The following is a 14,698-nucleotide window of genomic DNA, read 5'->3' on the forward strand; positions in this document are numbered from 1 at the left end:
ATCAATAAAAGTGTGTGTCTTTTTACACATGGAGGAATGAGGAACTGGGAATGAGGCAAACAAAAGACATCATAAAACCTCCAGACTGAAGGAAACTGAAGTGTGAAGTTGTTTTGTCTTGTTTTGCTATTTTGCAGACGTCATTAACACTTTGTGGTCATATTGTGTATCTTTGTTGTTCCTGTGTGTATCGCACATATACGACAGCTAATGAGAGCAGACACTTATACCACCAGGAACTATAGATGTGTAGATTGTGCAGATTCTGTATTTTACAAACAATGATGAACTGATGAATTGTTGGAGAATGAAAAGAATGTGATCATCAGTTACATCACATCAGTTGTGTGTCTCTGTTGTTGTATGGTTTGTTTTTTATCTTTCTGCTGACATGTTGTGTCATGTCCCATCTCTGTATTGTTGTTTTGTGTCTTGTTTGTCACGTTGTGCTTCTGTTTTATAGTTCTACAGGAGTTTAGTGTCTTGTTTTTGTCTTTTTCATATCTAAGTTGTTGTTTTGTGTGTCTTTTTGACGTGTTTGTGTGTCTTTGTTGTTGTCGGGTCTCCTTTACATCTCTTTCTTGTCATATTTTGTATTTTTTCTCATCCACTTGTTGTTGCTCTTTTCCTGTGTGCATCCCACATATTAGATTAAACTTTTAAATCACCAGCCTGGAACCAGTGAGTTGTGGATCTAACAGATTCTGAATGAACTGGTGTGGGAACAGAACCAGTCTCCTCCCTGGAGGAGTTCACAGGCTGCTGCTGGTTCCGCCCCCATGTCACTGGATCCCAGTGGAGCTGATGGATCAGTCTCCACCGAGCACACGATGTAACAAAGCAGCCGCGGACTCCCCCAGCGAGTGTGTTCTCTCCCACGGTCCGTGGAGGCAGCAGCAGGGGCGTGCAGTATGGCGGACGATGGAGACACTTGGAGCGGACCCGCGGACGCCAGCGACGGGCAGGACGCAGCGGAGGAGTCGGACGGGCTCGGCCTCGGCGGCATGTTGCTGAACGTCGGGCTGCTGGTGGCGGTGGCCGCGGTGTGCGTGGCGGTGTACCGGCGGTGGGCCCGGCGGCTCGGCCCCGACGCGGCCCAGCGCGACGAGGCCTCGGCTCTGCCCAAGATGAGGAGACGGGACTTCGAGCTGGAGCATCTGCGGGAGTACGACGGGCTCCTCAACCCGCGCATCCTCATGGCCGTCAACATGAAGGTGTTCGACGTGACCAGCGGGAGGAAGTTCTACGGGAAAGGTGAGCGGCCGGCGGGGCGAGCCGCGGCCGGGCGGCGGGCTGGGTTAGCGGGCTGCGTTAGCGGACACGTCCCGCTCAAGGCGAGCCGTCCCGAGACTCCAGTTTCGGCGCTAACCGCTGGGTTAGCTTAGCTCGGATGCTGTTTCTCTGTGTCTTTGAATGGGGCTGCGAGACTGTCAGCTAGCTAGCTCGGATGCTCCCAGCTCCCCACACGCACCATGACGTCTACACACGTTTACACTTTGACACTCACGCGCGTTTAACCTGTTTGCAACTTTACGTGTTGGAAGTTTACACCTGGGGTCGAACCCGAGCTAGCTTGTTTAGCCAGCTAGCTTGTGTGTGTGACGTGCACGCAGACCCACCGGCTGTCTGGACGTGTTTACACTGGTCACGAACACAAGACGCATCTTTAACTTCCCATGCTACTTAGCTTAGCACGTCTGCTAACGTGGAAGCTAGTTTTGTGCAGAAAACACGTGTTTTGATACGGCGGGGGTCAGAGAGGAGGAAGCGGAGCTCTGCGGTCTGCAGCCCGGGCAGCACAAGAAACACACACATGGATAAATACATAAATAAATACTTTATTGATCCAGCAGCAAACACAACAGCACAATAATAACACAAGTTCTCTGCAGTGACATGAAGGTCCAACAACCAGCTGTCACTGGGCAGAAGTCCTGGAGCTAATGGAGATATATTCACAACACAGATACATGAAGTACAAATACACACCAGAGTATTGAAGCCGAATATTAATACACATTTAAAGCTGAATAACGGAAGCTGGTGGAGTGATGGAGCAGCAGACGTGAGAGTAAATGTGAAAGTAAAACTGTAAATAGAAAACTAGTGATATATAAAGATAAATGGAGTCAGTGCTGGGTGCAGCTGTGTGACCTGGTTAATGAGTGAATCATGTCTGGGAGGAGCTGCACAGTCCTATGATTAAATATGTCAGTCAACATTATGTTTTTTTGATATGTCCTCCTGTCTGTGCCGAGCGGGGACAGCCGGCTCGTCCACATTGTCTCCGTCCACGTCTGACTCACACCTGGAACCTGGAGCCTTCATGCAAACATGCTCAGCTGCAGCCTCGAGTGTCACGTCTGCTTTTCCACAGCAGCAGCAGGTCTGAGCCAAGTCGGCCTGAACCTGTGCAGCTACACACAGACACACACACAGACACACACAGCGTATATCTTTATCTGTGGTGTGTCACATTGACCTGGTCACTGGACATTTAGGTCGTTTTATACTTGTTTGTATAATAACATCAAATATTTTCGAGGTTTTTCTTCTGGGAAACGAGGATTTGTTGCTTTACTTTGTGAATTAAAAACTTTATTCTCAAGTCCAAGTAAACTTAATTGTCAGTTCTGCCACATGTACAGGACCGATGGGATTTAACTGCCATTTTCCCTGAGCCCAGAATACGGTGACCTAGAGAGAGTTCAACACAAATACAAATTAAGAAAACAACTTCATCAGTTTGACGACACTCGTGCTGCAAATAGTCACGAGACATTTAAAGTTCAGTTCCGTCTCAAAGCTCCGACCTGCAGCAGCTTCTTCACTCCTCCACTTTCACTATTTGCAGAACACGTGACATCAACTGGAAGAAGTTGATTTCTTAATTTGTACGTGTGTTGTTTCTTTAACTCGGCCCCTGTACACCAGTAAACACACAAGTATACAAATGGGTACACAACATATGATTAGGGAGTAGAAAGGCCCACGGTTGATGGGAAGTGAACTGCAGCGTTTGAAAAATAGATGAGGTAGTGCAAATCTTTAACGTGCAGATAATGTGACGAGTGATGTTTATCCACAGGATGAATATTAAAGCAGCATCTACAGTAACATAAGAGCAGATGTAGAGACTGGATCATAAAGAGAACAGCTGTGTTTCAGTAAATGCTCTAAAGAGAAGAAGCTCTTTATTTTTTACCCAGTTATTAATTAATAATGATCGGATCTATTGGCTGCAGCTGGACTCGTTATTATCACGTTAACTGTCACATTATGATTATTGTTTCAAAACCACTTTTCTGAGTGAAGTTTGTGGTTTTTTAACTTTTTTATAACTTCTCACTGTTCTTGCACAATGCCCAAGAAACATATCGATATAAAACTTCTCTTGATGATTTTGATTTCGCAATAATGTCCACGTTGTTTTCTTGCTCTGAGCTGCAGATCAGCTGCTTAGAGAAGAATCTGGAGGAGTTGACTCTCACGTGTTTTCAGATATTCAGGCGTAAATCTGCTCCTGCTTCGTTCTGAGAGTTTCAGGATTAAATAAACAATATGGCTCCAATAATCAGCATTAAAATAACAAATCAATAATTAGCCTCGTCCTCAGGCGCCCTGCAGGATGAGCTGTTTATCTGTGAGTTACAGGGAGTAACAGCTCATCTAATCTTGAGGTGATAAGGGGCCTTGGCTTCACGGGCTCTTGAACGTGGCTGTGAACACCAGACTGAGTCTGTTCTGTTCCCTGTTGCACAGTTAGCAGCAGAGAACCTGAGGACAGCGCGGCGTTCACATGCTCCTCAGATGGTTCTTCTTATTGGAAGATGATGAAGGATTTCTGAGGGGATGTTAAAATATTATTCATCTGTAACTGGAAATTTCCTGAATGTGACGCACATCGTCTCAATGTGTTGCTCTGTGTGAAACGCTCTGCTGCAGATTGTGGAAATATTAAAACTATTTGTACAGAATGTTTCTTGGCAAACGTTTGTCAGGACAGGAACACGTGCGGAGTAATGTTGTACTAAAACAAATATCTTTTTTTTTTTTAAATGAATGTCTCAAGATTGATGATCTCATATTTTATCCAAAGTTTCAGACTTTAGGGAAACATTTTAATCCTAAAACTACGCAGAGCGAGACGGATAAATGAGCCTGTGTACACACAACTGTCACAATTTGCATTAGTGTGTGTGTCGGCTGATAACAAACCATAATACTAACATGTCAGTCAGAAGAACACGTGCCTCATACACTCAGATATCATCTGATTTTAATAAGAACAGGTCCAAACCTTCTGTCAACTTTAAAGAAGATCAGTTCAGTCGTGTTTGTGTGAACTTTACAGACAGAGAATGAAAACGAAACCTCCACGGTTTGAAACGTTACATGAATTTGACTTTCAAATACACAAACACATATAAATCTTCTTTTAATGCACACACACACACACACACACACTGCATTCTGGTGTTTTTATCACTGAGATGTTGGTGCTGCAAACAGAATGAATGTTGTCGCTCTTACAGTTTTGTCTTCATGACGGACTTGAACCGGATCCTGTAAACAACTATCTCCTGCTGGCAGTGGAGGGAAATCCCCCGGTGCCACCGCCCGCTTTACCACATTCGCACCATTTTGCCAACTCACTTTATCTGCACTGCAATCCAGTGGTTTTGCATAATGGCGGCTCTGGGAGGTTTTTAATGTGAAGTGGCAGCGTCAGTCACTTGATGTGGGTTTGAATTTTTTAACTACTTATGTTTCTTCTGTAGATCTTTTTTTAATCTTTAAAAGAATCAGGAAACTGACTCGTGTGTCCTCTGGCTCTAAACTCACTGGCAACACACGGCCCTTTCAGAACCATCGTGAAGCTGCAGAGTTGAAAATGAAAGAAAACCACTTCTCTTCTAAACGTTGAGTTGATCCTGATGTTTGTTGGTTTCTTCCCCAGACGGTCCTTACGGCGTTTTCGCAGGCCGGGATGCTTCGAGAGGCCTGGCCACCTTCTGCCTGGAGAAAGACGCCCTGAGGGACGAGTACGACGACCTGTCCGACCTCAACGCCGTGCAGATGGAGAGCGTGAGGGAGTGGGAGATGCAGTTCATGGGTAGGCCGAGCTTCACCGGAGAAAAACTCTCCTGAGAAATCGATTCGGCTCAGATTTCACCTCCGTGGTGTTTTGAGCACCTGAACCACAACGTGTCCATCACAGCTCAGTGGATTCACTCAGACTGAGGATCCAGACACACACACAGGGAGCTTCTGTTGGTGAAATGGAAGAAATCAATAACAATAAAACTTTTATTTCTAAAGCACTTATCTAAACAAGGTTAAAAAGTGCTTTAGGGATTACATGGGAACAAAACTAGAATAAAATGAAAGCAGTTCACAAACTATCCTTCAGTTTGCATCGCATCCAAATATATAGTTTTAGTTTTTCTTCATCTTCAAAAACAAATCTGCGTCTTGAAGTTGAGAAATAAATAATTGATTAATCCACAGAAACAGAAATATTTAATAACTAATAATTATATTTCAAACTATCAATCACTCAGTTCAAGCCACTTATTAATGTGTCACAGTTGGCTTGAAAAATTGCTGATGGACTTTTTTCCCCTTTTTATAGATGAAATAATCAATGAACTGTGAAGAAGCATTAAATATAAAAACTGTTAATTCAGTTTCATGAGAAAATCTGAAAATCGTCCCATTTGAACCAGTTAAACTGAATCTTTTATCAAAGTACTTCAGACATTTTGATTCATGGAGCTTTGTTAAACATGTGTAAGTGAAACAAAGAGCAGCAAGTGAACGTTGGACAGATGAACCCAAAATAAATTCTCCTGCCGCCTCATCTTCTGTAAAACAGAAACTGAAACCACACGTGTTTAGTTTTCACGTGTTTTAATGTCAGAGTCGAGGGTCGAGGGTTGTTGGTCTAATTCTGGACCGAGTCCCTCTGAGCAGCATCAGGTCGCTGCGTCTTCAGACACTGACAGTGAGGACAGTGAAGGACAGTGAAGGACAGTGAAGGACAGTGAAGGACAGTGGAGGACAGTGGAGGACAGTGAGGACACGTGTCCAGCTGGACTGGGCAGCTTTGGAAGTTGGCTGAGTCCAAACCTTGGCAGATTAAATCCTGTTGGAAGACGCCAGTGAACTACTCGCTGTGTGTGGTGTCAGTTGGTGAGATGAGCATCGACCTAAAATCAATGTGCAAGTTGTTTTTAATTATTACAGCTCGTGTGTCATCATGTTGAAATGTGGTTCACCTACTTCAGTGAGGATCCGACCCAGATCTGCTCGTGAGTCACTCGGCAGGTGTTTATCTGTCGGGACAGGTTCTACCATCAACTAACCTCACAAACCACAAATAGCTTGAGTTCTGTGAGTAGTTCAATCGAGGATATATATAAAGATGATGAGAGAACATGAGCATCTTGATGTCCCCCTGGTGGCTGGATGCAATACTGGTTACGAACCCTGCCTCCTCCGTGTTAGCAGATGGGACATGGATCAGACTCACAAGTCAAACAACATGTTAAATAAGAATAATCTCCATAAAATAACAAATCAATAAAAAAAAAGACCAAAACACAACCTCCTCATAAAAAAATAAAAGTGTTTAAAAACTAATTAGCGACCCTACCTTTGATTGAGAAAACGGCTAATTGAAAATAAGCTCTGGTTGCTGCCTCAATAATCCTTTGATCAGCTTAATTATACAATTACTGATTGTTTCTACTCTAACATAACGGCAGTGAGGATTGTTTTATTGCCACGGATGTTTTAACACATTTTTCTCGATGTGTTCCAGAAAAATACGACTACGTGGGGCGGTTGCTGAAGCCGGGGGACGAGCCATCGGAGTACACGGACGAGGAGGACATCAAGGACCATCTGAAACACGACTGAGCGGATCCATCACACCGACCAAAGCCAGGAGCCCCAAACAGCTGCGACAGACCCCCCCCACCCACCCCACCCCACCCCATCCAGACCTCCTCCTCCTCTCACTCCATCGACCTACCTGCCCTGCTCCCCGACCTCCTGCTGAATCTGTCCGGTGCCGCGGCTGTTCTCAAAGGACAGGACTCAAGTCTCACCGCCCAGGCCCCCCTCCCCCCCTCATCATCCACCAACAGAAAGCAATCAGAAACCCTTTGAAGCGTGTGGGGGGGGGACACGTCTGGGGGCAGATCGTTTGTTCGATTTGATTTATTGAAACAAAACCACATAATATCTAGGGGGGAAGGAAGGAAGGAAGGAAGGTGATGGGGGGTGAATGTGGTTGTTGTGGTCGCCGCTGGGTGGAGGTCGGTCGGAGTCGGTCAGAACCCCACCGGTCGAAGAGGATCGGTGGATCGGGAAACGGATTTCTCTCTCTCTCTCTCTCTCTCTCTCTCTCCTCTCTTTTTATCTGTGGTTTAGTCACATTGCAACTGAAACTGCTTCAGCTCCGGACAGCTTATCAATCAATCAAGCGATCGTTCACTTCTGTGTTTTGTTTCAAATCAGTTCCCACCACTTGTTGAGAGGGCAGTGCTGTGGCCTAACCAAAGGTAATTGACGGGGGATGGCGTATTTTCCTGTTGTGTTTTTGTAGTGTATGCACTACTAGTTTTCTTCGTTTGTCACCATGTGATTGTATTTGTTGCGTAGCATAGAGGGAGGGAGGGGGGAGGGGGAGGAAGGAAAGCTTCAATTTTTTATTTGTTTGGGATGCGTTTATGGGGGGGGGGGGGGGGTCAAAGGTCCTTGCCATATGATACCTGTTTTCAATCACATCGGCTGGACTGAATCAGAGATAGGGAATACAAAGGGAAGGTGGTAAGGCAGTCCTAATCAATCGACTCAATTGTTTACATGCCTCACAAGCCAGCTGCAAGTCTGTAGATGCCCCCGAAAAATGGTCCAAGTATTAATTGTGCCTTATTTAGTTTGTCCTGACTGGTCTGACTGGTCTGACTGGAGGTGAGCGACGGGACGGGGGGGTCGGCTTCTCCTCGGCTCGGTGCCCCAGACTTAGAGAAGGAGTCAAGGTTCTGACAGTCGTCCGTGCACAGACTGTAATATTTCCCCCACTTCACCAACTTTGTAAATAGACCGTATGAATACTCAGTGTTACTGCCATATTTATGTAGTTGATGAACTCCATACACGTATATTGCTATGTCGTATTGGCCAAAACCCCCATGGTTTGTGTTCTTTATTTTTTTTTTCTCAGTTCTGAACTTCCTTTTAAAAACGTTTGTGAATTTCCAAAAAACAATAAAATAAAATTGAAAAAAAAAATAAAAACTGAGTAAAGGGGCGTTGCAAAGTGCTGCAGGGCGGGACCGGGAGCTGTTTGTGCGAATTTTTCTTTTTCGGAGACGTTGCTTATCCTGTAAATATATCTATCATTTTATTAAAGCATGTGCAACAACAAAGTCAGCTATGCCGAATTCCCACCATGTCATGTATTTAAATGTTGGGTGTGTGTGTGTGTGTGTGTGTGTGAGTGTGAGCGTGCGGCCGAGGCAGGAAGGGATTTGTTCATGCATAATAAATCGATTTGGTTAATAACTGAAGATGTTTGGAATTTATTTGCCTGTGAGAGAAGTTGTGATCCGAGCAGGAAAGTTCATTCTTTCTAAGAGTCGATGTTTAAAAGGCTGTTTTACTACATAGTGATCACAGAGTATAGAGAATATACAACAAACTAAATGTGTCTATATTTAAAAACTTACTCCAAAGTGAAAAATCTTAATATATTAAAGATGTGAATTTCTGGGTGATGATTATTATTAAAACCAGATGTTGAGAAGCACTGAAGCAAATGGACAAGAGAAGAAAGTTTGATACTAAAATTTGTAAAGAGCAATGTTTTTATTGTTTGACACCTTTTTCTCTAATATTTACTTTCTTTTTACACCTTCGTCACAATTTGTTTACACAACTGAGCAAATACACACATTTAATAAAAGCATATAATATGGAAATGTATTGATTGTATAAAATATTAGTATAGACAATTAAGTGTCAGAATTCATAATTTTTAAGATTATATATTTGGAAAATATAAAAGCTATGAATAAAACACTGGTTGCAGATAAACAAATAGGTAATGTAATAAAGAAATCAAGTAAAGTATAGAACACATTTCAATACAGAGAAATAAGGAGCAATTAGTAACACATACTTAACAAATACATAAATTAATGCTTAAACAGTTGTCGCCCATTTATGTACTTTTTTTTGCCAAATCAAAATGTTCTCAATCTTCATTTATGTTTCAGGGTTTACATTTTATAAACAGGTTTGGTACAGTTAATGCAATGTTACCATAAAATGTGAAATAAGTGTATAAACAAATCCTGTTTTTCATTTATATATCATCAGTTTTTGCTCCAATTTATTCTGGTTACTCATTTATTTCTGTATAATTTTTTGAATACATTAATATCGATTGCATATTTATAAATTTCCATAGTAACAAAAGAGTTGAAAGAAAAAGATTCTTTTTATGTACTGGCTCGTCTCTGATTGGTCGACATCATCATGTGGAGACGCCTGCAGCAGCTCAGCAGCGCCACCAGGCTGCTCTGGTTGATCCTGGAACTACACCGTCTGGCTGGAGGATCCCTGTGCTTGTGTGTGTGCGTGCATGTGTGTGCGTGAGCGTAAATGTTTGCGTGTGTGTGTGTGTGTGTGTCTGTGTGTGTGTGAGTGCAGCTCAGCAGCAGCGACCTCCTCCTGGATCACATCGTCTTTCTATCCGCCGAAGATCCGACGTCCATTTCACGCGGACACACAACGAACCAGCGACATCTTGGCTCCGGGTTGTGACTCAAAGAAACAAAAAACTCACACAAATCCACAAAAAAAAACACAAAGAGGCTGAAACCTTCCGTCGTTGGTCCGGAACCCGAACATCTCCGCAGCTCGTCCAGGCTCCGGTGAGTGATGATGAACATCAGGATTCGCTCCTGTCCTCAGAGTTCAGTTAAAGATGCTGTGTCTCCTCCCCAGGAGCCGTGATGGCTGAACATCTGTCCCAGAGCGAGCTCGACTACCCCTTCAAACTTCTGGAGTATTTCAACGGGTTCAGGGTCTCCAAGGTAAAATCTGGCTCCACGAACTATTCACTCGTGGTCCTGCATCTGTCTTCTGTTTGCTCTGGTGATGGAGGCTCCTCCAGTTCTTCTCTATGCAGGAGAGTTCAGCCACTTACCAGGACCAGAGTCAGTTTGAGTCTCACGCTCTGATGCTTGATAAGAACAGTGAATATCTCTTGTATGTTTGAAGGACTTCTGCACAATTTAAGTTACTAACCAACCAGTAGATGTCCTCAGGTGTTACTGGCCACCAGCAGATGTTAGGGACAGAAGCTCAGTCGTGCACTTTAGTGTCATCGAGTGTTTTGAAACGTGTGTAACTGACGACACAGGTCGAACTCGATTGGAACGCTAAAGGCTAAAGGTCAATCTGGCTGCTGGCCTGTATGGTATCACTAATGAAAGGCCTACTGAGATTCTGACCTGATGCTGGCGCCAGATTCAGAGCGTCATCAAAGTTACGACCCCCCCCCCCCCTCCCGTCCACCAACATGGAGGAGGCGGGGGTGCCTGACCTGCCAAGGTGCTGATCTGTGGTCCGATCCCTCCAGGTGATCTTCTCAGCGTGTGAGCTCGGGGTGTTCGATCTCCTGCTGACGTCAGCGGAGCCGCTCAGCGCGCCGCACGTGGCCCGCGAGCTGAGCACCAGCGTGGACGGGATCGAGCGGCTGCTGGACGCCCTGGTGGGCATCGAGATCCTGGAGGTGGAGACCAAAGATGGGACTGGTGAGGAACAGGAGTGAATGATCTCAGAGAGTCTGAACTACCACATTAACGTAGTATTATAAACTTCACGCAAATATTACAACTATGTCTTAACAGGACTTTCCCTGTTGACACAAATCAAGCTGTCGTCTATTATTTAAACCATAGAATCAGGACATGTCATCACTGGACCTAAAGGACTCTGATTTGACTCAATGAGGACAGATTCCATTACTTTGACTTCCTTCTCGTCATTGGACAAAGGAGCTAACGTCCATGTCGTAGCTTTTCTGGAGCTTTTAATTTGATTCATGTGTTTTTTCCGTGAGCAGCTGTTTACAGCAGCACCGATGTGGCGAGCCTTTACTTGGCCAGAGGCAGCGCCAAGTCTCTCCACGACATGATCGTCTACCAGTCCCAGACCATCTACCCCCTGTGGAACAACATGGTGGACGCCGTCAGGTCTGTGGGTTCAAAGGTCACTCAACTGAATATGGAGCCGACACGTAGCTTTCAAAACAGCAAGAGCAGAAGATCTAAGATTTTTATGGTGTAATTATCTTTCGATTGAAACTGTTAAAAAGACGAATATGCATGTCTCAACATATTAAAGTGAATAGCCTCCAACGCTTTTCTTAGAATTAAACCAACTCTGAATAAACAGAATAAAACTGAGAACAAACTGCATTTGAATGATTCCTTTTCCATCCACACAGGGAGGGGAAGAACCAGAATGAAAAGACCTTCGGCCTCCCCTCAGCGGACATCTTCAAAGCTATCTACAGGTTTGATGCTTTAGTTATGTCGTTCTATAATCTCATCCCTCATTGGTCGAGTTTTTAAGATTCTGTGCTTGATCGTAAAATCCACCAGATCGGAGGAGGAGATGCTGAAGTTCATGGGTCTGATGAACTCCTCGTGGGTTCTGGACGGACACGACATCGTGACAGCGTTCAACCTCTCCGGCTTTCAGACAATCGTGGATCTCGGAGGTAAGAGGCAGCGCCACCCTGTGGAGTGGAGGCTTCATAATCAGATCTAATCTGTGTCACCGGAGCCGATAGGAACTCAACCAGCAGGTTATTAATTTACAACATCAGGAGTCGATCCATTATTCATCTAAAAAAAAGTTTTTAGTGGAACTGTAAGTGAATCTTTATCAGATAAAACTATTTAAAGACTAAATGCACTGACTGTACAGTTTCTGTGTATAATGTTACCATGTGCAGCTGATCATCGGTTTGCATGTTATTTTATGTAAATGTCGGAGTTCTGGTGTCCCTCAGGGATCCGTCCTTGGTCCTCTGTTCTTTTCTACTTTGTAATTCTCTGTATTGTGTCACACTTAGTTATGATTAAGTCTCCATTCACTTCTATGTAGATGACACCCAACTTATCCAGACAGTCAAAACATATTCAAAAGATATGAAATATATAAAAGTAATGAAAAAATAGGATTTATTTATAAGACCATAAATATCTCAATTGGTAATTTTAAGCATTTGATCGTGTGTTTGAAACATTTCGATTTAACACAAAGTGACTTTCCTCTCTCTCAACACTTCCCAGGATGCACTGGGGCTCTGGCTCGAGAGATGGCGTCGGCGTACCCGTCCTCCTCCGTCACCGTGTTCGACCTCCCGCAGGTCGTGGAGACGGCTCAGAGACATTTCTCCCAGGAGGACGATACCGTCGTGTTTCAGACCGGTGAGATTCATTCAGCCTCATTCACTTTATCAACAGTTAGGGTTATTACTGAGAGGAGATCAAACTGAAAAATGCCTAATAAAACAAAAATTGTCACCCTAACCCTAGCTATAACTAAAGCGGTGTTGAAAAACATATCTCACCACAAGGTTCATTTAGCCGGAGTAGTTTTGGTAACTTCTCTCACATCATCATCATCACTTTGCTCTCTGTTTTGCAGGAGATTTCTTCGATGGAGAGGTTCCAGCTGCTGACTTGTACGTTCTGGCCCGAATCATTCACGACTGGCCGGAGGAGAAGTGTGTGACGCTGCTGAAGAAAATCTACGACACCTGCAAACCAGGTGAGTTCACTTCTCCACAGGGAGTCTTTAAGAGCTCATGTGTCTGTTAACTCCACGAGGTTCAAACAGCCATGTGCAGGATTGTTTGGCCTTGGCTGGAGGTAGTCCCTCATATGCTGCCTTTCTAGTTTAATGTGTATGTAGATCTATGGCCTCATTATTTTATCTTTCCTGTATTCAAATAGAATCCTGGTTATATTTGTACTCACGTTGCGTTTACACTCATCTCTAGTTAGCATTATTTAATATGATTGCTGTTTATATATTTATAACTTTTGAAATAGAGGATGATGATGATGATGATGATGATGGAGGATGATGATGATGATGATGATGAAGAAGAAGAAGAAGATGATGGATTATGGACTTGGTTTTTAAATTTTTCACCGATCAAAGGAAGCGTCACATTGAGAAAATGCTCATGTTCTCCCTCCTCACCAGGTGGGGGCGTCCTGCTGGTGGAGGCCATGCTGTTTGAGAACCGCCGAGGCCCCGTCATGGCTCAGATCTTCTCCCTCAACATGCTGGTGCAGGCGGAGGGCCGCGAGCGCCCCCCCTCCGAGTACACCCGCCTGCTGAAGGCGAGCGGCTTCCTGAACGTTCAGGTGTGCCGGACCGGGAAGTCCTACGACGCCATCCTGGCCACCAGATGAGCTCAGATCAGCCGAGAGGAGCGCTCCTGGAAAGTCGTGGAAAGTAAAGAACATTTCAAGGCCTTGAAAATGTATAAATAATTTCTCAGTGTGCCGAGAAAAGTGCGTCTCGTGGATGTGTCCGATTGTTTCAACCCAAGGTTCTGCTGAGGTCAGGTTCCCTCGTAGAACCGACGCAGCAGAACGGTTCCAGACAAACCTCAGTTTACCTCCGTCATGTCTCTGCTGGTGTTCTGACAAAGTTCTCTTTATGTTTTCTCTGATCGTGAAGAATCTATTTACTACTGTTTCAAACTGGTGCTCGGTGACGTCTGTTCTCATTCTGCTGTTCTGTGGATTTTATTTTTATCCCTGTGGACAATCTTGATCCTGCGTTACCTCGAGATCTTGATGACATCACACAGACGTCTCACCATCAATCATTCATATCATCTCGTGGCTGCTCAGACGTTTGCTTATTGATGACTCTGTAGAAAAACTGTGTGTGAGACATCGGTGAGTTTTTACATGATTTGCATGTTATCGATGATGCAAGACCTCAAACTGTACAAAACGTATACAAACTTCTTTCTGTATAAAGCACAGACTGTAGATGAAGATGGACGCCGGGTCTCGGGTGGAGCGATGACATCAGCATCCTGATAAACACACGTGAACTAGTCTCAGCTGTCAATCATGATTTGTTTTATCGCATCAATTAACTAATTAAAACCAAACTTATCAGAAACACTTGAGCAAACCTCAGTGTGATAAGAACTAACCTTATCTACCTTATGACCCATATTGCAACCACCTTTATATACAGTCTGTAAACACACATGGTATCATAAGCTTGTTTTCTGTCCTCTGGTCTTTACAGCATGTTTCCCTCATATTAAATCATAGACACATGATGTTTACTGTCTGCAGATTGCTCCATTTTTTATTAAAATGTTTGAACTAAATGATTTGCATGTGTAAACAACTCTGGTGTGGTGGACTCTGTTAATTCAGCAGTTTTCTGTTGTATAAAGCGTGAAGTTCCACCTTGTTGTGTCCAGCTGAACAATGTTCCTATGTTTCTCCGTGTTGTAGACGTGATGTGTGTAAACATGTGGTTAACGTGATCAGAGAGTTCAGGGCAGACACTGAGTAAAGGTCAGACGTGCGTGTGAAGCCTTGAAGAATCTGCAGCAGCAGAG

The 14,698-nt window shown here is 44.1% G+C and overlaps 2 protein-coding genes across 2 annotated transcripts; both read left to right on the plus strand.

Moving 5' to 3' along the window:
- The first annotated feature begins 349 nt into the window (after positions 1-349).
- Positions 350-8,582, plus strand: pgrmc2 (progesterone receptor membrane component 2). Its single transcript, XM_053434511.1, has 3 exons — positions 350-1,254; positions 4,961-5,116; positions 6,827-8,582. The coding sequence occupies exons 1-3, from the start codon at positions 912-914 to the stop codon at positions 6,922-6,924; spliced, it is 597 nt and encodes a 198-aa protein (XP_053290486.1). The 5' UTR covers positions 350-911; the 3' UTR covers positions 6,925-8,582.
- A 976-nt stretch (positions 8,583-9,558) lies between these two features.
- asmt2 (acetylserotonin O-methyltransferase 2) lies at positions 9,559-14,542 on the plus strand. Its single transcript, XM_053434510.1, has 9 exons — positions 9,559-9,950; positions 10,024-10,112; positions 10,661-10,835; positions 11,147-11,276; positions 11,531-11,599; positions 11,688-11,806; positions 12,384-12,521; positions 12,742-12,864; positions 13,306-14,542. The coding sequence occupies exons 2-9, from the start codon at positions 10,032-10,034 to the stop codon at positions 13,515-13,517; spliced, it is 1,047 nt and encodes a 348-aa protein (XP_053290485.1). The 5' UTR covers positions 9,559-9,950; positions 10,024-10,031; the 3' UTR covers positions 13,518-14,542.
- Positions 14,543-14,698: the final 156 nt, after the last annotated feature.

This window comes from Pleuronectes platessa, chromosome 11 (assembly GCF_947347685.1).
Source record: "Pleuronectes platessa chromosome 11, fPlePla1.1, whole genome shotgun sequence".
NCBI lineage: Eukaryota > Metazoa > Chordata > Actinopteri > Pleuronectiformes > Pleuronectidae > Pleuronectes > Pleuronectes platessa.

Excerpts from the sequence above, each read along its gene's own strand:
- asmt2 (XM_053434510.1), top strand. The coding sequence starts at position 10,032 with ATGGCTGAACATCTGTCCCAGAGCGAGCTCGACTACCCCTTCAAACTT. Across the intron at positions 10,113-10,660 it reads ACGGGTTCAGGGTCTCCAAG|GTGATCTTCTCAGCGTGTGA; the intron begins GTAAAATCTGGC and ends CGATCCCTCCAG. Across the intron at positions 11,807-12,383 it reads GACAATCGTGGATCTCGGAG|GATGCACTGGGGCTCTGGCT; the intron begins GTAAGAGGCAGC and ends AACACTTCCCAG.
- pgrmc2 (XM_053434511.1), top strand. The coding sequence starts at position 912 with ATGGCGGACGATGGAGACACTTGGAGCGGACCCGCGGACGCCAGCGAC. Across the intron at positions 1,255-4,960 it reads GAGGAAGTTCTACGGGAAAG|ACGGTCCTTACGGCGTTTTC; the intron begins GTGAGCGGCCGG and ends TTTCTTCCCCAG. Across the intron at positions 5,117-6,826 it reads GTGGGAGATGCAGTTCATGG|AAAAATACGACTACGTGGGG; the intron begins GTAGGCCGAGCT and ends GATGTGTTCCAG.